Source organism: Melitaea cinxia, chromosome 9 (genome assembly GCF_905220565.1).
Source record: "Melitaea cinxia chromosome 9, ilMelCinx1.1, whole genome shotgun sequence".
NCBI classification, from domain to species: Eukaryota; Metazoa; Arthropoda; class Insecta; order Lepidoptera; family Nymphalidae; genus Melitaea; species Melitaea cinxia.
Genome location: NC_059402.1, coordinates 5,686,369 through 5,710,775, shown reverse-complemented (window position 1 = coordinate 5,710,775; position 24,407 = coordinate 5,686,369). Strand labels below are relative to the sequence as shown.

At 33.6% G+C, this 24,407-nt stretch overlaps 3 protein-coding genes and 1 pseudogene across 3 annotated transcripts in view; 3 read left to right on the top strand and 1 right to left on the bottom strand.

Moving 5' to 3' along the window:
• The window catches only part of LOC123656587 (ATP-dependent translocase ABCB1), a 28,522-nt gene extending 23,133 nt beyond the window's left edge, over positions 1 to 5,389 (bottom strand). The window contains exons 1-3 of the mRNA XM_045592257.1: positions 5,292 to 5,389; positions 705 to 762; positions 52 to 330 (exon numbers count right to left, since the gene is read on the bottom strand). Coding sequence (XP_045448213.1) covers positions 52 to 330; positions 705 to 762; positions 5,292 to 5,389 — 435 coding nt within the window. The remainder of the gene's footprint in view (positions 1 to 51; positions 331 to 704; positions 763 to 5,291) is intronic.
• An 11,774-nt stretch (positions 5,390 to 17,163) lies between these two features.
• On the top strand, positions 17,164 to 19,992 carry LOC123656297. Its single transcript, XM_045592003.1, has 3 exons — positions 17,164 to 17,247; positions 17,331 to 17,552; positions 18,439 to 19,992. Exons 2-3 carry the CDS (start codon positions 17,340 to 17,342, stop codon positions 19,900 to 19,902), a joined length of 1,677 nt encoding a protein of 558 aa, XP_045447959.1. The 5' UTR covers positions 17,164 to 17,247; positions 17,331 to 17,339; the 3' UTR covers positions 19,903 to 19,992.
• Positions 19,993 to 20,895: 903 nt separating this feature from the next.
• Positions 20,896 to 21,014, top strand: LOC123656785 (annotated as a pseudogene).
• A 1,649-nt stretch (positions 21,015 to 22,663) lies between these two features.
• The window catches only part of LOC123656586 (ATP-dependent translocase ABCB1-like), a 29,788-nt gene continuing 28,044 nt past the window's right edge, over positions 22,664 to 24,407 (top strand). Inside the window, exons 1-3 of the mRNA XM_045592256.1 lie at positions 22,664 to 22,735; positions 23,196 to 23,471; positions 23,859 to 23,959. Coding sequence (XP_045448212.1) covers positions 22,664 to 22,735; positions 23,196 to 23,471; positions 23,859 to 23,959 — 449 coding nt within the window. The remainder of the gene's footprint in view (positions 22,736 to 23,195; positions 23,472 to 23,858; positions 23,960 to 24,407) is intronic.

Below are 24,407 nucleotides of genomic sequence, written 5' to 3'. Positions count from 1 at the left end.
GTTTAAAAAAATAATTAATACATGATATATTGGAAATCTTTTAAAAATTACCTGATTAAAAGCTGCTATATTCATAAGAATAGTAGCAAAATATGAAAATACTACAAGTATTGCGCCAACTATGCTGTTGTATATAGCAAATTCTGTAACTGCATCGAGAAAGACATCAGGTTCAGGTAACCCGATCACCACTGATATACCGAAGTTAACCATACTTTGTAGTAAAGATGAGAACAACAAAGTATTTATAGGTGTCATACATCCACATAGCAAAGAAGATAATATTGCTAAGAATATGTAGAATTTATCTTTTGTTGAAGCAAATCGATACTGAAAAAAAAAAAAAAATTTCATACAGTGTTTGTTCAGGTTTATATTTTTCAGATGTATATTTATTTGTCAATTATACGGATTGCAGATATTATATGGATTTAACAATTTACCTATTACTCGTAATTCCTGATGACACGAGATGTGTTTTTATTTTTTCAGAAACAGAAATTACGAAGTTGAAATTCAAAGAAAAAATTTCATTAGATTTCTTGCAAACTTTATGACAAATTTTAGTGTCTGAAATTTTTTTCAATAATAATAAGTAAAGCTATGGCACTGTTTGGTTGTCCACAAGATTGACATCACGTGGATAGAGAATTTAGGAGAACTTGTTCATTTAATTATTATTAGTGGAATTCTAATATACTTACTAATGTGATAAATGATACACTTGGTACTTCGGTTTCATTAGGTTCGGAGTCTGCATTACTGTAACATTGAAAGGACCGATAGATTTGTTTGTTTAAACAAAAAGGTTAATGTCGTATTTTTACGAATATTTGAGGCAGGTAAACACACAAACATTTTAACATTAAATTAATCTTAGCATAACTATATGGTATATGACAATGAATCTCTGAAATGTATGTACGCACATAACTTACGAGCGCCTGCACCATATTAGGTAGGTGAAAACTTTTTTTTTTCTATTCATACCCAGGGCAAGATTTGTTGAAAAGAAATAAAAAAGGATATAGATATATAGTCACGAAAAAATGGCAATACGAAAGGTGCTTGGAAATCGAGTTTGCTGTTGTTGAGTTAACTTAACACCTAGTAGGTATAGTGTCGGTTTGAACATATTTGACGAAAAATATTTATAGGTAGTTAGTTCTCTACAATAGTAAATGAGAGCGTTACAGATACAACTTATTTCAAGTCTAAATCGTGACTTTTCGCTGTGCCAGACTAGCACTGACTATTTTAATGGAGAAGATGCGATGTAACACAAATATTTATCTTTTTCCAATGCCTAGCACGAATTTATAGATTTACATACCTTATAAAAGTATAAGTATACCTCATCATCATTACAGCCTATACAGTCCACTGCTGGACACAGGCCTCCACAAGTTTACGCCAAAAATAGCGTGAACTCATGTGTGTTGCCCATAGTCACCACGCTGGGCAGGCGGTTTGGTGACCGCAGTACTGGCTTTGTCGCATCGAAGACGCTGCTGCCCGTCTTCGGCCTGTGTATTTCAAAGCCAGCAGTTGGATGGTTATCCCGCCACCGGTCGGCTTTTTAGGTTCCAAGGTAATAGTGCAACTGTGTTATCCCTTAGTCGCCTCTTACGACACCCACGGGAAGAGAGGGGATGGCTATATTCTTGAGTACCGTAGCCACACAGTAAGTATACCTAAGGACTATCTATTTATGTTGTCTGTTTTTGTATTTATGAGGTCTTTCATAGATAGGTGTAGAAAAAAAATTCAAGGTATAAATAACGTACAGGTACTCTTTTTATCGTCTTCAAAAAGTAGAAGATTCTATGTTACACTGTATATTATTACTCTTCCATTGTATATTTTGCCAATCATATCAATTAGAATTTTTATAAAATTAGATTTTAGAAATATTAAATTTCTATATACCTACACGAAAATATGCCTAACACGTTTATTGTCAGAAGTGATATGAATGTCATGATGTAAAATATACAGTAATTTTCGAGTTATCCTGATCACATTTTATTGATAAAATATAATGAATGTCAAAATTGTTTATTCTAGTTGATGATGATCAACTGACGTAATTATCATTGCGCATAGGTATTTGTTTTCATTGATCAGTTTATTGATCCATGGATGGTAAATGTTTTAAGTATGTATTATATAGTCAGCAAGAATATTTATTATAGACGTTAAACGATTTCGTTCACAGCATTTAAAGTGCAGTTTGATATTAATTGCTTAAATTTATATCTATACATCTATACAAATAAATAAAATTAGAGTGTCTGTTTGCACCATTAAAATAACAGCTTTTTACTAAATGCATATGGACATACATATGGTACACATACCAAAATAACATTTTTTAAAATTTTTGTCTGTCCGTCTGTCTGTCTGTTTATTCCAGGTAATCTCTGAAACGGCTGGAACGATTTTGATGGGACTTTCACTGGCAGATAGCTGATGTAATAAGGAGTAACTTAGGCTACTTTTATTTTTAATGTTTATTTTACGAATCGAACTGAACAGTAACTTTTTTGTTAAATTCCACACGGACAAAGTTTACATACACAGCTAGTTTATCTATAAATTAGCTGTGCCTCAAGGTTTCATCTGTGTAATTTCTGACCCTGTTCGAATGTCGGGATAAAAAGTAGACTACGTATTATTCTGGAATCCATGTATCTACGCATCACGTTTCAATACAATCTATCCAGTAATATTTTTGTGGAATTAAACATACATCCATCGATCGCGTTGGCGCAACGGTCTCAATCATGGATTGTGCCTGTTGCGCTGGCGGTTTCGGGTTCGATCCCCGCACATGATAAACATTTGTATTGACCACACAGGTGTTTGCCATGGTCTGGGTGTTTGTGCAGTCCTTGTGGGTCCCCCCACCGTGCCTCGGAGAGCACGTTAAGCCGTCAGTCCCGGTTGTTATCATCTACACCTGATAGCGATCGTTACTCATAGTAGCGAATATATCCGCCAACCCGCATTGGAGCAGCGTGGTGGATTAAGCTCTGATCCTTCCCCAACATGGGGAAAGAGGCCTATGCCCAGTAGTGGGATATTACAGGCTGAAGCGCCCATCGATCCTCACTACATTTCGTATTTATAATAATACTGTTAAGGACACACAAAGAAACTAGCGCCATCTAGCGGCAACTGTTGAAACCACACAAAGACAGCCATAACATGAAACTCTCTACTCAATACTAGATGGCGTTAGAGGAACTACTGTGGAACTATGTAGAAGTATAGTCTCGAACACCGGGTACATGCGCGAACTTTCCAGAATAGTCTGGGCCTCGTGTCGGCCGATATAAATAGCCGCAGGTAGGCGAGCGAGTACAGTTCAGTTTGAGCGATCTTCGAGGCGACTTCAAGAGTGAAAACTAGTGGTCAAGAGTGGTACCAGCGAAACCTACGACATTGGCTACGACTGAGGACATTGTGAGTGCTTAGTGTTTGAACCTAGTGCTTTGTGTTGGACCTAGTGCTAGTGAATAAAGTCTTGAAAAGAGTCAGCAGGTCTTTCTCTCCAAATCCTTCGAACCCTAACACGTAACAATACTAATATTGTGTTAAATAATATAAGTAGTCAACCAAAACCAAAGAGACGTTTTGGTTTTCCACATATCTCCCACTTGTTTGCTAATAGTTTATGAAAGCCTATTAATATAAATTGTCCATGTCACGTCATATATTATAGATGAATCACATAAAATCGTAGTCTACAACTTATTTGGCTATTGGAATTAGTCATAATTCAGTCCGGCTCTTTAATCACTTGGTAGAGATAGCAATGGATATAGTATAAAAGTACAGCTGTGTCGTAATTTTGTATTGTTTCAAACATTTTTTTTTTACTTCAAAAAAAAGAGTATGGTTTGGACCACACGACTGAAGTAAAACTTCTGCACAATAGGCCTGCACTGTGTCTGAGACATACAAACTGGCTATGAGAGAAAGAGAGAAAGAAAATGTGTGCTCGCACCTCTCTCTTGCTCCGTCCGCCTCGCCAATCACACTTTCGTAACGCTCTTGGGACTCATTTACCAGCATACTTCTTAAGTCTAGTCTAAGTGTACCTACATATAATCACACTTCTTTCCCGTAGATATAGGCAGAGACCACTTCTTGTCACTTGCTACGATCCTTACACACTTGTTTCGCTTCGTCCACTTTCATTATTCCCTTCATATATGCTCTTCGGTTTAGTGTACTTGACCTGGCCTTTTTCCAAGACATCCCTGATTTGGTCTCGAAACGTCCGCCTAGCTCCCTTCCAACCCTTCCATTCACACTCGCCTTATACACTTTTTTCGTCAATCGTTCTTCACTCATTCTCTCAACATGGCCAAACCATATCAGCATACCTTTCTCAGTTTTTGTCACTACATCTTCTTTTAAATAAGTCAAGTATGCGTAAAGACGTTTTACTTCAATATTGTTTATTTCGTGTTTGAGTAGTATCTCGTTATTGAAAAAACACACATGTAGGTATGTATGTTCAAGATGTACGTATTGATACACAGAACACAAATCACTCCTTATCTAAGCTTTAATGTTGGGTATGTCATTTTACAAATCAACAAGAAATAAGTGCAAAATATTTAGTGATCAGTCTATAATAAAAGTAGGTACCTATAGAATATTCTCTTAACACATTTCTGTAAAAACGACTTATTATGGTATGGACTATGGTATTATTTTAAAGGCTAACTATAAAGCTCTTTTTATAGAGTCATTTGTAGATAAAACCTAAGTAGTAAATAATTCAGACATCATTAAATATGTCGTGGCTTGTATTAAAGATAATAGAAATGTAGGTAGTGTAAATCATTTATGTGTGAGTTTCTTTGTTAATGTATTAGGTTGTGGTTAGGTTAGGTGTTAATGGTTAGGTACCTACCTACATTTGGAAATATTAACAAAATATTTTTACATCTTGAAATATTTCGATTTTTTAATAAACAAGTGATATTAAAGAATTACAAGGGATCAAAACGATATGAACGACGACCTCGTAAAATTTAGAGATTTATTTTAAAAATTCACATATATTTTCTGTTTTATTGGCAATACTTAAGAGTTATTTTCATCAACTATACGTTTTATTTCCCAAATTATTTTAAATGAAAACAAAAGACAAAAAAACTGTTTAAGGATTTTTTTATATTTGTATTAGTATTATGTTTTATTTATGTAACTATATGCGTGTACAGTCTCTTAATATTTAATTATTCATTAATTAAAGTATTAAAAATGTTTACCTGCTTTTGTCGTTACTGGAATCATTTTTGGTAAATTTGACGTTAGATAAATCGTTCACTTTATAACTTTTTTTTCCGTTTTTTTCTAACTCGTTCATTTTTGTGACACACTTTTATTACCTATTTCGTATTAAAAATAATTTATTACACAACAATTTGCGACACGAACTTTCTTCGTGTCTTCTCTGTAGGAACTAGTTATCGTCGATATTGATACGCGTTATCATCACAATGTGCTTAGTTCTATTCCTATATGTTCACGATTATCAGGACGTGGGCTGACGGACAGTTTTGCTTATCAAAAAATCCGCTAAACGTGAAGTCACACTGTGTACGTATTATTTATTTAGATAAATGCTGGTGTCCAACAAATTTCGTGTTGAAGTCAATTTAAGACTATTGTATCTGTCCATTGACGTGTCTCTTCTCAAACAAGCTACCTAGTTATTGATTCAGCTCCTGAAAACAAACACGTTGTTACATGTTTTTCATGTACTAAAAACAAAGTGTATTTCTTTATGCATTGAATTATATATTTATGTATTTCAACCCGATTGGTGGTTTATGTATCATTATTGTATTAGTACATATGTATTTTAGATTCTTCTTCAATCTAATTTTAGGTATAAGGAAAACACACACGAAAAACCATTTGTAGGAACTTTTAGGAACTAGGACAAATCGATACCACCAACGCATCAAGCGCCAATTCACAAGGGCCCTACATACCAGGGACAACTTTCAGGTGGGCCATTTCTTAGACTTTGGTATGAGGCTTTGTGTAGATGTATTAAGTATCTTGGAACTCCACACCCTCCTTCAATTATTTTCATAAATCTTTCAAATATTACCATCGACTGGCCAGCAATTTTGGAGAAAAACTGCTTTTAAAATTTTCACTCATTCTCGAAATTTAGAAATTTTTCATTTCATTATAGAAATTTTCGACCGAAAGGTCAACCGCGAATTTGTCTAATAAGTGATACCTATACATGACGGGCTCGATGACGTTCTGGGTTCAAACCTCATTTTTATAATTTACTAGCATTCCGCCCTGGCTTAGCACAGGTATTTAACAAAAAATTTAAAATAATTTATTCCTTAATCTTTTGAAAATATAATATAGCCTATGTCACCCGCGGATAGTGTAGCTTCCCAACAGTGAAAGAAATGTTCAAATTGGTTCAGTAGTTCCGGAGCTTATTCAATGCAAACAAACAAACACTCAAATCTTTCCTCTTCCTGATAGTAGTCTTTCTGATAGTTTCTGATGTATAGATTATAATTAAGTATATGTTCACTCACATTGTTAGCTTCGTATCCTCCCCTATGTCCTCCCCAGTATTTACGGTCAATATTTATGTTTTTAATTGAAGAATATATAGCGCGAGTACTAATGACGCAAAAATAAAATTTTAGGAAAAATTAAGTTACGTGTTAATGCATAGGAGACATCGAAATAGAAAAACATAAGCAAAGTTCATAGCCGCTTTTACCAGTTACTGCTAAAGTTCAAATATTTATCTGATACATAACGGTTTTTCTGTTTCAGCATCGAACTCACGCAGAAACAGATATTCGCAGTATGTAAGACTAAAACTTTAATACTTGAAGCTAAGAATTCCTGCTTGCCTTGTTCTCACAAATAGGTTTTGACTCTCAAATATGAGACAAAATATATTTAAATTCCGTGGCTTATGTGTAAGGATATATGCGATACATATGATATATCATTTGGTTTACACAACAATATTTAAACATATGTTATTTTCAATTCACGGTCGTTCTACTGGTCATAGCTATGTTAAATATTTACTTACTTGGCATTTAGTAAAATATGAAAATTTGTAATTTTTTTTTAATTTTTTTTTTATTTGGATAGCTTACAGCTTATTATAACTATAACTCATACAGAATATGAATAAAAAAAGCTATCTATAGTTATAATTATAAATATTTAAACATTTTCAATTCATGTTATCATGTACACCTGATAGCGATCGTTACTCATAGTAAAGAATATATCCGCCAACCCGCATCGGAGCATCGTGGTGGATTAAGTTGATCCTCTCCTACGGGAAAGAGGCCTATGCTCAGCAGTGGGATATTACAGGATGAAGCGTAAACATTTTCAAACACAGCGCCTCACCATAATATTTACTACTTTTGGGGTCTATCTTCCTTAAACTTTGGAATGAATAGCTCATGTAACATTAAAATAATTACATTTTAACATATTTCTCTTTCTTCATTTGTATGTATTTATTTAAATAAATTAATTTCAGCTTTTCATTTAACTTATTTTAATATTATATAAGATCAGTCACTCACCTTTGTTTTTTAATAATCACAAACACAACGCGCACAAAGGCTAAACCACACGTTCTTAATCTATGTATTCGTTAAACTCATATCACCCACTATTGCGTGAAACACGCAGCACAGCTCAAATGTTATTCTACAAATTAATGTTTTTAATGATAATTTAATTACATTTAGTATTTTTTAGATTTTAGGTTAAGGACTCGGCTCATGGGCTATTTATATACCTATACCTGAATATTCCATCAGACGTTTTTGTATATAAGCCTAACAGTTAAAGTAGGTCAAAATTATTAGTTTATTGATACGCTGAAACATATCACATGCTTGTTGTATTATAGCATATGTATGTAGTAGTTATGTACCTAAATCTAAAAACTAAAATAATAAATTATTTTATCATACACGAAGACAAATCGACAATATTTTTACTTAATACATTACATATATCTTATAAGTAGTAATAGATAAGTTACAGTTATTGTGATCGTTGGTATAAAATTAACGTGTTACGTGAAATGAACTTCATCTGCGCGCTACTGCGGCAGTTGAAATGGGGCCGAGTTGTGAAAACTCTAACAATAACCCAAACCATTTTTCTCGTTCAGCTTTACGACTAACTGCGTCCCGCGGTTTCACACGCGTTAATTTGAGAAAAAAATTATAGCCTTCATCGGCAAATGGGCTATCCATAACACAAAAAGAATTATTCAATTCGAAACAGTTTTCTGAGATTAGCACGTTTAAAAAAATCTTTTCAGCTTTATAAATTTAGTATAGATGTACAGATTTTGCTCGCAGAAATTGTCGTATTGAATAGAAAACGTTTGGTTATTTCATATCTATCTGGGCGGTAGGTATTGGTGTGCGGTAAACACGGTTTTCTCGCGTAAATCCTGATTTCGCGAGAATTTCGGGCTAAAAAGTATTCTATATGTTGTTCCACTACTTCCTCTATCTTCTAGTGAAAGTCTCATATAATCGGTTCACCCGTTCAAAAGGGTAGCCTGGACCAACAAACAAACAAAAATTTTTAATATAATAATTTAAAATTTTTAAATTTTAGTATCATGTAAATAACTAAATGCACTTGAAAAAACAGTTATTTTGAAATCACAGATAGACATTTCTATTTTATTTATATGTATAGAAGATGTATAGATTAAGAACACAATAGTTTGTAATGGATATTGTAATTGACCATATTCAAAATGTTACTGTAACAATATATTATCTACAATACGTAATGTGTAATCACTTCAGCCTATCGCAGTCCACTACAAGCCTCCACAAGTTCGCGCCAAAAATGGCGTGAGCTCATGTTTGTTGCCCATAGTCAGGTGACTATGGGCAACAAACATGAGCTCACCAACCCGCCTGCCCAGCAGGTGCTGGGCAGGCGGGTTGGTGACCGCAGGACTGGCTTTGTCGCACCGAAGACGCATGTAAGTTTGTAAATAGTTCATCTGAGGTAGAGCACAGCAGGAAATTTTCCTGCATAAAATATGGAGCAGCCCTACTGGGGTAGTATCTCGACCTTATATAAGACACAGCTAAATAATACTGTTTTCAAGCAGAATTGTGTCCTGTTAGTTCAAGTAAGGTGACCAGAGCTCCTGGGAGGAATGGGGAATAGAGTTGGCAACGCGCTTATGATGCTTCTGGCGTTGCAGACGTCAATAAGTTACGGTAATCGTTTACCATCAGGTGAGCCGTACGTTTGTTTGCCGATCTAGTTATATCTAATACTATTAAACGAGCAATTCTTGTAAATATATATATGCGAAAACAACGTTTGCGTGGTCAGCATATGTACACTAGTGATCCCTGGCCGTCCATATTTTTTTACACGATAAGTAATCGCCAACATATCATATTTTAAAACCTCCCCCGTACACGCTGTATTTTATGGTCTAAGTATTAATCCGATCGGTTTAGTAATTTTCGCAGTATTAACCGAACATAAAACCGACTCTCCATTTATTAGTATAGAAGATAGATATATATCTATCTATAGTTTATTTATTAAACAGACACACCATCGACACATCATAAGAACATTACAATTATATCACAGTTAAACATACAACACAGTATGATTTGTCTTTTAAGGTGTATACAGCATTTATTTATACAACAGCTAGTGAGCACATAGAGTATACAGGTATAAACCAATACAAAATAAAAGCACGGCTAAGTCTAATAAAAAATCACAAAATTCCAACAGAACTCTTAATTTAACGAATTGTAAGCAACCCAACAATTTTTGACAAACTCTTTACAGTCAATAGAAAAAAAGATATCAATATTGCCTCTTAACAATAATTCATTGTATGTTCCCATTAATCTGTTGAGAAGGGCACATTTTCCACCATTATAGTCCTGGTACGGGAAGGAAAGAAAATTTTGTTATAGGGATGTCTAGGGATAGATCTATTGACGTTGATGTTGATTCACAGGACGATATCCGAACAATTCAACTGCCCGCGTAGAATCTTGTAAAGAGTTTTCAAATCACAAATTTTTCATCGCATCTCAAGAGAACTTAAACTGAAGTGTGATAATCTAGTGTGGATGATCCGCGCGATAGGTACAAATTGGATCCTTACATGCCAGAAAGCGTGTGAAACTACGATGCATGGTTTAATTCTGTCTATATGTATATTAAAGTTAGGGTTCCAGGTAGGGGACACATGCTCAAGATATGCTCAATGACACTACGTAATTAGGCTTTATACAGGATAAGGATAGAAGCAGGATTTTTAAAGTCTTTACATGCTCTCTTAACCAGACCAGAAACTTTCCAGGCACGTGACGCAATTAAATCAATGTGTTCTATAAAGTTTAATTTTTTGTTTAGCATGACACCTAAGTCACGTACAGACGGAGTAATATTTAGTGTTGTATTTAATAGGTAGCGTCGAGGTAGGCCCGGACGAAACCTCCGGGCCCCGGCACAATGGTGGGGGTGGCCACGCTCACAACAAGACCACCCCTCAGACATGTGGAGTCGTGTCGTCCGGTCGGCCGATGTCCCCCGACTATCGGCCGGCGACCCCACTATTACGAGGGGGGAGGAGTTGGGCAAACAGTCTCCTCCTTGCTCCCGTACGTCTACGCCGAAGTGGGTCAGCGGAGACGTCATTCTCCCTGGCCCACTCTGCGGTCTCTTTCTGCGTCATAACCTCTTTGCAGAAGGAGACAGCTGCCTGCCACGATCTCTCACTGTCGAGAATGGCTTTTACGACGCTCGGCAGTGAGAGATCCCGTCCGTGGACCGCCGAAAACGCGCGCCTCTGCGAGTCCCACGCGGCGCACACCTCCAGCGTGTGGAGCGCCGTATCATCTGGCGCCCCACACTGGTAGCAGGCGGAGACGCCTGCCGTCGCGCGATTTGGTGTAGGTACTTACCGAAGGTCAGCGGCCCGAACCGCCGCCTCACCCATTCACGAAGGACTGGCCTGACCGCGTCCACCATCCACTGCCCGGGGACCGACGCGGCCAGGTCCTCCGTCCACCGCCGCAACAGGGTATCCTGTGTTACCAGGGTATCCAGTGGTAGTGAAACTGTGTTATCCCTTATCGTCGCCTTTTACGACATCCATGGGAAGAGAGGTTGTGGTTATATTCTTTAATGCAGCGGTCCACACTCAATCAGCATAAATTTGCAGCGATCTCGCTAATGTAATAGAAAGTGATGTTTTACAAACTATTAAATTTGAAAAATTGTGGAAAGATTTGTAAACGCCAAAGAACGAAAACTTACTTTTGTATAATCTAATAGTAATTTCTTAATTACTATAATTTTCAAATATGTATGATGCACTTTCAAAAAATATTCAACTCGAAGCAATTTCACACACTAGATGACCACGTTCATAGTCAATGGCAATAGCAACTAAGTTATCTATACAAACTATAAGCTAATACAAATCATGCGACCAAACACGACATAGAGGTTGGTTTCTACTATGGTTATATTGGTTTTCTACTTGGTAGTCTGCCGTCACTTGTCATGATTTTCGTCGTACGTAGTATTTTTAGTCGCTGATCGTGATAAATTACATACATTCATTGTCATCTTAGTAGCATTCGTTGATTTGGTCATCTGTGTTCAGTACTACTGTGTGTATATGTGTTTTTGTGTATATGTGTGTGTGTATGTGTTCATGAATATGTGCATTGTCATGTAGGTCATATGTTATCTTTAATATGTCACATTTTATAATTTATTGTATTCATTAGTGTATTTGTATATTAATATAATTAATATTTGTTTAATCTCAATTCGCATTATTACTATTTTTATTATTCTTTTTACTATTGTCGCCAAAATGGGACAACTAATGGTGGTCCTATAAAAAAGTGTCAGGGCTTTACCTTTTTGTGAAACACACTGTTGCCGCGTTTCGATCTTCTTATATTGTTAATTTTTATTATATATTTTTTTTTATTTCTAAAATATTGTGTTAAATTTTTCATGTTGTATCAGTGTGTTTAACAAATAAAGTTATTATTATTATTATTATTATTACCGCCGCAATTAATATTATCATTGACGCCGCTTTGGCGCAACAGTCACAGCCATGGATTGTGCATGTTGCGCTGGCGGTTGTGGGTTCGATCCTCGCATACAACAAACATTTGTATTGGCCATACAGGTGTTTGCCGTGGTCAGGGTGTTTGTGCAGTCCTTGCGGGTCTCCCCACCGTGCCTCGGAGAGCACGTTAAGCTGTCGCGTCGGTCCCGGTTGTTATCATGTACACCTGATAGCGATCGTTACTCATAGTAAGGAATATATCCGCCAACCCGCATTGGAGCAACGTGGTGGATTAAGCTCTGATCCTTCTCCTACATGGGGAAAGAGGCCTATGCCCAGCAGTGGGATGTTACAGGCTGAAGCGTATTATTATTATTAAAAATGTCCCAAATGAAAGCCCTGTGGAACTCCCGATGTCGAGAAACAATAAAACGACTTATAACCCTGCACAGTTACTTACGTAAAGTGAGTAACAGCTCACACAGTTGCTTATGTTGTTGCGTATTTTTCAGCTGATATATTTTATAATTGTTCAATATTGCGCACATATTTGATAATTATAAAATAGTTTATCTACTCATTGTTATCAATCAAATCATGATAAATGTTCGTTTATTGGTCCGTGTAGCCGTAATATCTATTAAAAATTAGTCATAAAAACCAGATAACTAATCATTTTATTACGAATACATAATTTTCAAAAATAGCCTCACTATTTTTGCCACACGGATTAATATTTAACCCTTAGCTGGAGTCGCTAATTTTGTTGTTGGAAACGAAGTTGGAGTCGAGAGTCAAAATGACCCCGCTTTTGTTGTAGCGTATCATATACCTACTCATAAAAACCATCAATGTGATTTTAATAGGTCGGTTTATTTATTACTAGCGACCCGCCCCGGATTCGCACGGTTGCAAAAACGATTAGTGTTCTTCTACTATGTTTATATGTATAATACATCCACAACCTTCCTCTGGAATCACTCTATTTAATAAAGAAAACCGCAAAATCTGTTGTGTAGTTTTAAAGATGTAAGCATATGGACAGCGGGAAGCAAATTTTATACTATGTAATGATTAATCAATTTATTATATTGAAACTTTTATTGGTATCGTTTTTTTATATGAATCTTAATAACAACAATCACGAATTTCTTTTGAAATTAAGTAAAACTAGAAAATTTACACCTTAAAACTTTTCTCAAAAATTCAACGAGACTTGACTACGGAGACTAATATTGACCATTTTAATCGGTTTTACCTCAATAAACTAAAAATTTGGCATGCGCAATTTCTTCTCGTACCCATTCTCGACTATGCAGATGTATATTTGAACGTGTCACAGGAGCTACTTAATAAATTAGAACATCTACAAGATCTTGCAATACGCTTTATTTTCGTATTCAACTTAAGTAGGTTCCTATCCACCTTCGCCGTGTAATACACTCCCTTTTTTCTTTTACAACATTCTCCACCATCTAAAGTCTACTTATCACCTTCGGTTCAGTTTCAAGTTACCTCCACACTCTAGACGATCTTGCATAACAACGATGCTGGAAGTTCCTGGGCATAGCACTAACTTCCTTAAATTCCTATTTTACGCGTTGCTAACATTTGGAATAATCTCCCAAGACTCATTCACATTTAAAAACAATCTAAAGGCCTATCTGCTCTTTAAAATTACTTCAGATATTTGAGATGTATATACGTAGTATTTGTATGTATACACATATATGTATGTTGATGTTTATGTATGTATATGTATATGCATGATGTCCTTGTGCTGTGTGGTAACGGCAGTAAGCCGATTTCGCCGGCATTTTTGATATGATGATTTTATTTTCGGTTTAAGCGAAAAAAAAAAATTTTGATCTAGCGGGTACATCGTTCCATAGCTTAATTGGCTTGAGCGCCGACACGGTCAGTCGGAGACGCGGGTTCGAACCCCGCTGGAGCGGACAATTTTTGATATGATATTCAAAAATGTTTAGAATTCCTAATGTGTGGGTAACACAAAAATAAAATAGTACATATTAAAAATAGCATGGTGTCGTCTCCTGTCAAAGATTTTCATTGTAATATGAAACTTTGAATAGTTACAGGTTTCTGTAAAAAACTCACTATAGACGGCGCCACAGTTCGCTTAAACCGAAAATAAAATCATCATATCAAAAATTTCCATCTAGCGGGTACATCGTTCCATAGCTTAATTGGCTAGAGCGCCGACACGGTCAGTCGGAGAAGCGGATTCGAACCCCGCTGGAGCGGTCAATTTTTGGTATGATATTCAAAAACGTGAAGTATGCTGTGTTCGAAAAATATTTTGTATATATAACCTAAACAGTTACTTTAAGATAACTTTGAAATAAAAAAAGTATGTGTGTACTTTTGTACACATGTAAGAAGTTATATTTCATTGACTAGCTAACTTTACGTTACTAACTTCTTCTTCGTTGACTAGTTAACTTCAGGGTGTCGGTTTTTTGTGACGATGTGCGCGCGCAACTTATAAATTAACTCTCATCATTTTTCCCTAACGCGCCAAAAGAATTATAACTTTAAGAAATATTGTGGATTATAAAGAGCTTTTGCAAGTGAATATAAAGTAACAATTGTGATAAAAATTGTAAAAGTAAATAATAATTATGTGGTGTCATGGGACACCAGGTAGGAACGAAGTTCCTTCGGATAGTATAGAAGCAATACAATTTGAAAAAAAAATGTTGAATTTTATATAAATTTTCTAGTTCTTAATTTTTTTAACTTTGTTGATTGGTTTTTAATTAAGTACATAAAAATATTTAAGAAATTTAGTATTTTAAAAAATAACAAATGCCATAAAATAAAATAAATCAAACAAAATAATAATAATAATAATTCAAACTAATAAGTGAAATAAAAAAAACACGTGTCTTTATTCGTGTCTTTATTTATTTTTGTCGACAGTATAAAATTACATAAATAATTTAAAAAGTTTTTACCTACTTAATATGGTGTAGACGCTCGTAACTTATGTGCGTTCATACATTTCATTTAATGTTAAAATGTTTGTTTTTTTACCTGCCTCAAATATTTGTAAAAATACGACATTAACCTTTTTTTTCATCAAACAAATCTATCCGTCCTTTCAATGTCATAGTAATGCAGACTCCGAGCCCAATGGAACCGGAGTAGCAAGTGTATCATTTATCACATTAGTAAGTATATTAGAATTCCACTAATAATACTTAAAAATTATGTGATGTCATGGGACACCAGGTAGGAACGAAGTTCCTTCGGATAGTATAGAAGCAACACAATTTGAAAAAAAAGGTTAGTAAATGTTTTATTTTATATTATTTCATTCGGCGTTTTAGCAAAAAACACCAAACATTTATAGCGTTAATGATAAATGAGTTCGGTTTTACATACGCCATGTTATACAGTCGTGTCACTGATATTACGTCACTGCCGTTATACATTTTTCTTACGGTTTTAGCCTCACATTTTTCTCAGTTCGGTCGCCCAGCCAAATGTCAAGCCGGCCGTAAGGAACTTCGTTCCAAAAAAAAGTTTACTAGTAATATTTTAGTTTTACAAACGTCATATTATACAGTCGTGTGACTGATATTACGTCACTTCCGTTATATATTTTTCTTACGGTTTTAGCCTCACATTTTTCTCAGTTCGGTCGCCCAGCCAAATGTCAAGCCGGCCGTAAGGAACTTCGTTCCAAAAAAAAAGTTTACTAGTAATATTTTAGTTTTACAAACGTCATATTATACAGTCGTGTGACTGATATTACGTCACTTCCGTTATATATTTTTCTTACGGTTTTAGTATCACATTTATTTCAGTTCGGTCGCCCAGCCAAATGTCAAGCCTGCCGTAAGGAACTTCGTTCTAATAAAAGTATTTCTATCCTTATGTATCTACATCTACATATTCCTTAATTTTTAGTGCTTTATTCGAAAATTACCCTCGTGCCATAGTGGCGTTTCCTATTTAATTACTTTGGACGGACACTTTCTGATATACCTACAAAGATGATACTTCTTTTTTTCCATATTTTATATTTTTTTCCATATTCCATAAACCGTAACCATGGACGTAGCATGGACATAATAATAATTTTTGTAATCTGTTCTTGTGATCTGTTCCAAACTGTACTTGAGCTATATTATAAATGCAACTTGAGCAGTTCTTTAACACTTTGAGCAATTTAAAATATTGTATACATCAAAAGATATAGGAGTTTGAAAATATTGATAAATGAATATTTATCAACGACGTTTTTGATTTTTAATTAAATAATTTAAGGTGAGCAATTTAAAAGGACAACGTTGATGAATTGAGCTATTGAAAATCTATCGATTAGTATTTTTTTATTACGAATATCCGCAATTTTTTTGCTTCCCAACATTGTCTTTGCGCATCCGCAGCGCTCACCTGTCTTATGATATAAACCACATATAAACGTTAAATTTGTTCGAACTATATATATTTATTTAAAAATTAAGGAAAGTGGAGCTGTTCCAAACTGTACTTGAGCAATTATAAATGAAACTTGAGCAGCTTATTAATACTATGAGCAATTTAAAATATTGTATACACCAAAAGATATAGGAGTTTGAAATTATTGATAAATGAATATTTTTCAACGACTTTTTTTATTTTTAATTAAATAATTTAAGGTGAGCAATTTAAAAGGACAACGAAGTTGAATTGAGCTATTGAAAATTAGATTTGTTTTTTTTTTTTTTATTACAAATATCATGATTTTGCAGGCTGGGGTGGGGTAGATATCATGGAGCTTGGAGGACGTAACACTGATAATTTTAACCTCTATGCTCTATGAATTTAACCCAATAAGCTTATCTTGTTTTAATCTGTTGTTTGACAGACATTAGTTTTGACAATATGACAGTTAACTTTTATTTACGTGTCAGAAATTTCATCAATTTTGTAAAGTAACATAATTGCTTTTAAAACAATCAATCAATCTACATTATTGCTATTTAGTATTTATAAACTATTATATTAAAAATATCAATATCTAAATATTCCATTTATTGTTTTTTTTACAAACATTTTTTACGTACGAGTAAAACGGTGTTGTAAGTATTTTACGAAAATTGTTTGTTACGGTCGAGTGTGTATGTACTATAATAGTAGTTTTTGATGGTTTATTATATTTTAGTATTATAAAATGGGTGGTTGCCGATGTACGTACCGTAACTGTACAGTGAAGTCGGATGGAAAGACTCATATGTTTCATTACCCAGTGTTTGAGAAAATACGATGCCACCAGTGGCTCGTGAACGCACATAGACTTGAATTTCTTGATCTCAAAGTTTCCCAACTAAAGAATAGAGTGGTTTGTCAACATCATTTCAAGGAAGAAAACTTTATGAACTATAAGGTAAATATATTATTAAAAAGTTGAACTATATCTATAAAAGTCCCAAGTGCGAGGTTGTTGACTGGTGTTTACTTTTCGAATAATTGCCTCCAATGTATACACAAGTTAATAAAACTATGCTCAAGTAGCTCCAGTTCGTCAATATCATTTGTTGAACTTTATAAATGCTTTATTGTATTACTATAATTTAGATTGATTAAAATTTTTAGTATTAAGAGATTTATAAGCTTGCAGTCTGAAAAATTCAGAAATTGTCTATGCTTGCTTTTTTTATACATGGTAAAAAAGAGTTTTATGTTCATTCTTTCTTTTTCAGACTTAACATCCTTAATATCCTTAATATGCTATCTTAATATATATAAATGATGTGTCACATTGTTTGTCCGCGATGGAGTTCTAAACTACTTAACTGATTTTAATCAGCCAGTCAGCTGGTAATATAATTATATAAGTGTGAAAGTATGGTATGAACTAAGCTAAACTAAATCACCTTGCAGATATCCTGCTCGGAAAAGGCCACTTGTTCATATAAAAGATGGCTTACTCAGCTATGATGCTCTACGGTGGGCTTTTGGATAATCACCCACCATGAGTAACAATTGCTGTCATGTATCTATGATAACAACTGGGATCAATGGCTTTATGTGTTCTTCAAGGCTCGATGGTGAAACCTACAAAGGCCAGATCAGAAACAAATATACAAATACAGATATTTATTTATAGTAAGAGGCAAATCTGCCATCATCGTCAATATGGCCACTACTCAACTTTACGTAAAGTTGAATAAAACATACAAATTTATGTCATTTTTATTTATGAAAGATTTATAGTCAATAAATGACTGTTCATGACTAAATAATTGTTCTACCTATTTGTTTATTTTTAGAAAGACAAATTAACTTTTGATGCAATACCAACAGAAAATGGACCTTTTTGTGATCCCACCCGATTTGTAGACCAATCACAGCAAAAAGCTAAATTATATCCTAACCTTATAATGTTAGAAGATATTGAAAATGAGGTAATTTTTAATGATAAAAAGGCCAATTTTTCCTTAAAATATGGTGATTTTTTAACAAATGGTGAGCTGATGGACTCTTCTTCGCGGTACAATTCAGACAATATAAATCTTTCTACAAGAATTGATACAGGGATACCTAAACAAGGTTTATTCAAGACACGCTATCCTCGACTAACTTTGCCTTCAAAAGCTGACAGTAAAGTCTTGCCACAACCTATGCTCGTGGTCCCACCTTACTCAGACATCAATATCAATATTGTGGATGGTAAGCAAGTTATCCAAGAGCCAACTGCCAAGAATGTATGTGAAATAAATTCATATAGTAATATAAATATATTGTCAAGTGGTAATAACTTAACAGAAATTCAGTCAAATAATGTTCCACTTCAAAAAAGTAATGAAATTTTTGTGAAAGAGGAGCCTAAAATTAAAATATTGTCAGAAAAGAAGATTCATATACAAAGTCCAATACCAGTAACAGGTAAACTTGAGAAGGTTTCACCATCTACTCCTCTAAATATACCAATTAAAAGTGAAGTAGGATCTAAGAATATTAAGAAATGTATAAAAACTAATATAGATAAAAGAGCTCCACCTTCGAAAATTAAAGTTCTAGAAATTCTAGATGTAGAATATGATAATGTAACACCAAAACAAGAAATAACAGAAGTAGTATCATCTGATGCTCCTGGACCGAACACCATTGAAATGATTGTGCCACCACCAGCCACCAAGTGTCAGCAGCTGCCAAAAACTCCACAAATAAAAAATAAAATCACATCAGAAAGAATTGCAGATATTGAAAAGAAAAGAAAGTTTAATATGAGAATGAAAGATGTTTTGGAGACATGTCTCGATAAGCTAGATGATACAATAAAAATGAAAGAAATGCCTCAATCACCTATTAAAACTTCTACTAAGTCGTTATTAAAACGACCGTTACCTCAAGAACCTGATCAACAAGACGGCACTCATCTGATCAAAGAACAGTGTTTACAAAGTAATCAAGAACATATTATTGCTTATTTAGATGCTCGACTAAAATCTATGGAAACAACTTTGTTAAATAAAATAGAACAGAACACACAGAAAATTCTAGAATTAAAAGATACATTTATAAATGTTAAAAGGGGTAAAGAACCAAATGAGAAAAATTTTATATGTGCAGAAACTAAAACTAATGAAGATAGTTACAAAAAATTACTTTATAAGGAAATTTCTCAATATTTAAGTCCAAATTCAAATAGTTCAATATATGAGGAACTTTTCATAAATAAATATTCAGTAGTTCACACAAGTCCACAAAGAAAAAAGAGAAGAAAACAGTAATGTAATGTTATTAATATACATATATAATTGTTTGAAATATCGAGTTGCACAATTATTTCTATGAAATAAAAATTGAGTTCATAAAAAATATTTCGTTTATTTTATTTCTTATTAGCAAGTGGCAGTTATTTATTCAAGTATAAAAATACACGTTTTTTACCAACATAACAGTTACTGCTTATTTTTTTTATTTTGACGTACTAATATTCTATATTATTTGTGGTGCAATCATAGATCAAGTAAAAAAAAAATAGATAACGCACCTTGAACAAAAAACTGAAGCCACTTTTTTAACTATGTGTGAGTGAGTGAAGTGTTGACACTTTTTTAAAAAAGTCCCTAAAATTTTTATTAAACTATTATTTTAATATAGGTAAAATGGGTATGTGAAAATAATAAATAGAAAATAGTTTTAAATACATTTACTCCTTTTTTCGATTCAAATTGTTACATAAATCTATTGTAGCCATGTTTTGATTTATTTAATAATATAAATCTGTGTCAATGAAAATTTGCGTTTTTAAGTAATTGATGATTCCTCTGAGAGGCAACTTCCTGTTTTAAAGACGTCTAACTCTTTGCTGTAATGAATTAATTTTATTTTTACATTTTTTTTTTAAATAAAGTTCCTGTTTTTTTAACCTTTCTCTTAGAAAATTATCTAGTTTTAAAATAGTATTTTAAATAGTCAAGAATATACTATTATATATTCAGATGCTCGAATGAAACCAATGAAAATAGTATTTCAATAAAAAATAAGTTTAAATGGAATATCACAGAAACACATAAAATTCTAAAATTAAACAATACATTTCTAAATGTTACATAATGTCTAAACGTTATATGTCATACTAGCTGTGCCTGCGACTTCGTTTTGGGTATTTACATGTTCAACGTGATTCTTTAAATTGGCATAACTTTTTGAAGTGTACTTCTTTAGGCGCATGAAGGGTAAAATTTTTACGGATCAAACGAGTCACAGCGTCACGAATTTTAAACGTCGAAAGCGCGTTCAATGTACCGGTTCTCATCCGATCACCGAAGTTAAGTAACGTCGGGAGCGGTCACTACTTGGATGAGTGACCGCCTGGGAACACCGCGTGACGTTGGCTTTTTGTTTTTTCTTTCAATTCTCTTTTTAATTAGTTTGCCAAAGAAGTGTTACTTCTGATGTGTACTTTGTATGCAAGCAATTTTTTTTAATGAACCGATTGACATAAAACAAACTAAGTTAAGTGAAGCTTACCACAATATATTTTTGAATACCAAATCTAAATCGGATAAGCCGTTTCTAAGATGAGCGTGCACAAACGCACAGACAAACAGGCAAAAATTCTAACAAAAATTGTTTTGGGTGTCATTTGCGTTGGTAAAGGTCCCAAGTCCAAGGTTACATTTTTATTGTATGTATTGATAAATATAACCAGCTGTGCCTGCGACTTCGTCCGCGTGGAATAGTGGACTTTGGACAGCAATTTTTGGATATATCTTTTGGTTTATTTTGGACATCAGAATAGCTCTAATATTTTGTCTCTTGTCGCAAACTTATAAAATATTCACATACGAGTAAACCTTACATCCATACAAACTTTCAGATTTTTTACCCAGTCTGTGGCTCTCAAAAATTTATCCCCCTAAATCCCCAATCAAAAACCCCTAATTTTTTATTATTATTTATAAAACAAATAGTTAAATATTTTTAAATAAATAATACATTAAAAATAATTAATAAATAGTATAATATCATTAAACAAATAATAGTATATTTTTGGTAATACTTTTTTTCTCTAACATTAGATATTTTAACGAATGACTTGCTGATAAACGTACGAATTGAACAAGCAAATAACAAATAATAATCAACGACTCAACGTATTTGTACGCAGTTTTACCTCGCGTTTTATTTAACTCTGCTTTCTTAGTAACATGCAATCGCACTAGATGTCGCTAAGGCGGTATGTATAAAAATGAATATGATTCGCTACTCACTAGATTGGATTATCCAGGGCCTATTCTATTACACCTTTATTTTGCTTATTTTGAAATAAAAACAATTTGAAGTTATAAAAATCCCTAAAAATACTCCTACAAATATGACACCCCTAAAAAAAAACCATCCCACTTTTTTCCCTCTAAATTTGGGGGAAAACCCCTAAGTTGATATCACTGCAGTGAACTGAAGTACGGTTGAACACGAAGAAGATTGATCGGTGCGGTTGGGATAACAATCTCAATTTAATTTTGAAAACGGCCAAAATAGTCATTTTTATTGTTACACTTACACCTAAATCTAAAATGACACAAACACTTGTTAAACGACGACACAGTGTTAAACTAAAACTACAGCTTTTAGTAACTAAACCATTACAAACTAATTACACTAGGACAGAAACATAGTTTAGTTGCAACTTAATTTGATTGATTTCTAAATATTTACGAAAATTATACAGTATAGGACTAAACATCAACATTAAAACATTGAAAATTTATAGGACGAGAAATATCTCAGGGAAGGATTTCATATATATTATGGAGGAGTTTGGGACAGGAAAAGAGGAAACCGTCCCTCCGTTAATGCTACATTCACACAATGAGTGGTCACGAAATCAAAAATTAAAATACATTACTGCTATGTCATGTGTCAGCGAATTGTGATGTCAGTCAAGTTTTGTTTTGTAACAACTTTTCTTACGTATTTTTATTTATTTTGTCGTTTGTATACTACAATAATAATTTGTTGGGTGTATGCAATATTGTCACTATGATTGAAAATTTAAAAAGTATAAAAAAGAATCGGACCATAATTGTTCCTAGTATATCATATTTTGCATTGGTATGCACATATATATTTTTTTGTAGTACAAATGTTCTAAACAACATTCATTATATCTTTTTAACGTATAAATGTGCCTACCATTTTTTTTATAACTGGGTTTTATTAATAAGCTAAAAAAGTGTATCAGCTCCAACACGCGCCTGGAGTTTACTTTTAAAATCGATAAACATGCTATTTAAAAATTTAGTTCTCTTTTTTACGCAAGAGATGTGGCGTAGTAAAGCGTCAGGTCAGCTTAGGGTAGATCTCATCTTCAGCGTCACTACAATGTAGTATTTCTAACTTTCTACACTCCATAGTCATTTATCGTTAACGTTAAACGTCCACGATGTGTCCCCATATTTTTTTACACCTCTAGCCTATTAATATCATTTCTTAAGAAGTGAGCTCCAATAATGTGTTCAGTAATATCCTTAAACTTTATTTGCTAAAAATTAATAAGCGTTAATCTTTACAGTTTAAATTTGCTACGAAACGGGATAAACTGCTCATTTCAATTGCTTTTATAAGCATATTTATAGCAGGTTTAACTATGCCTTACAGCATAGCATTAGTGGCTAATGTGTTTCAAAGTATGATTGACTACGCTAAATCTAATAAGGATCAATTCTATACAAGACTTTTTTTAAAGTCTATGCAACAGTTTGGAATAAAATATACGTGTGTTGGAGTTTTGCTTTTGATAAGTGGATATTTGGGTTCAGCTCTAATGAATGTGGCAGCGATAAATCAGGTATTTTTTACGGTTTTTTATACAGTTTGGCATATTATTAGTGCTTTTTAAGTAGATTTAAGTACGTTATCATGGTCTCCCAAGAATAGCTTTAATTGCTTGGAAATATTGTACGATTTCGTTTATCTAAATATTATCTTTTCCATAAGTATTGCAAAGGTTTATCTTTGTGCAGATGGACAATTTAATAATTAATAGATGATACACTTCTATTATGATATGAAATATCAGAACCGATTGCATTGAAAGTTTATAAGTAGGTACATACACAAAATTTCCAACTAAATCTAAGATAAAACCGCATGTCATGAATTATAATAGCTAACAATGACTTAGTTAAAATTAGAGACTGTAAATAATGATTATAGTTTAGTCTTTATTTTACAGATTTTTAAAATAAGAATTTCTTATCTGCGAGCTGTTTTAAACCAAGATTTGGTCTATTACGATTTGCATCAAACTGGCGACTTCGCTTCGAAGATGGCCGAGTTATTATAATAATTATTGATAGGATTCTAGTTTTTAAGGTTTCGTAGACAAAAAGTACCACTGAAACCGTATTACTAAGACTGTGAAGTCTGTATGTCTCTCTGTTACACATCCTCCTATATAGAAGGGGATAAAGGTATAGCCGTAATTGATAGACGATTATTTTTTTTAATAATAGATATGTGTTGCTATAGCTGGTACAATGAGAAAAAAAAATTTAAGGAAAAACTACATAATAATTACGACTTAACTAAGATAAGGCTCAACAGTGGCATTTTACTCAAAATCTGGACCAGCATAGCTGGGGAAGAATCTAAACCTTGCATAAGATCATAACCAAACAAAAGTGTTTTTGAGTACTGTTGTATTCCAAGGTGAGATAGCCAGAGCTTCTGGAAGAATCGGTGGTAGGGTCAGCAACTCGCTGACGATGTTCATCGTGTTGCA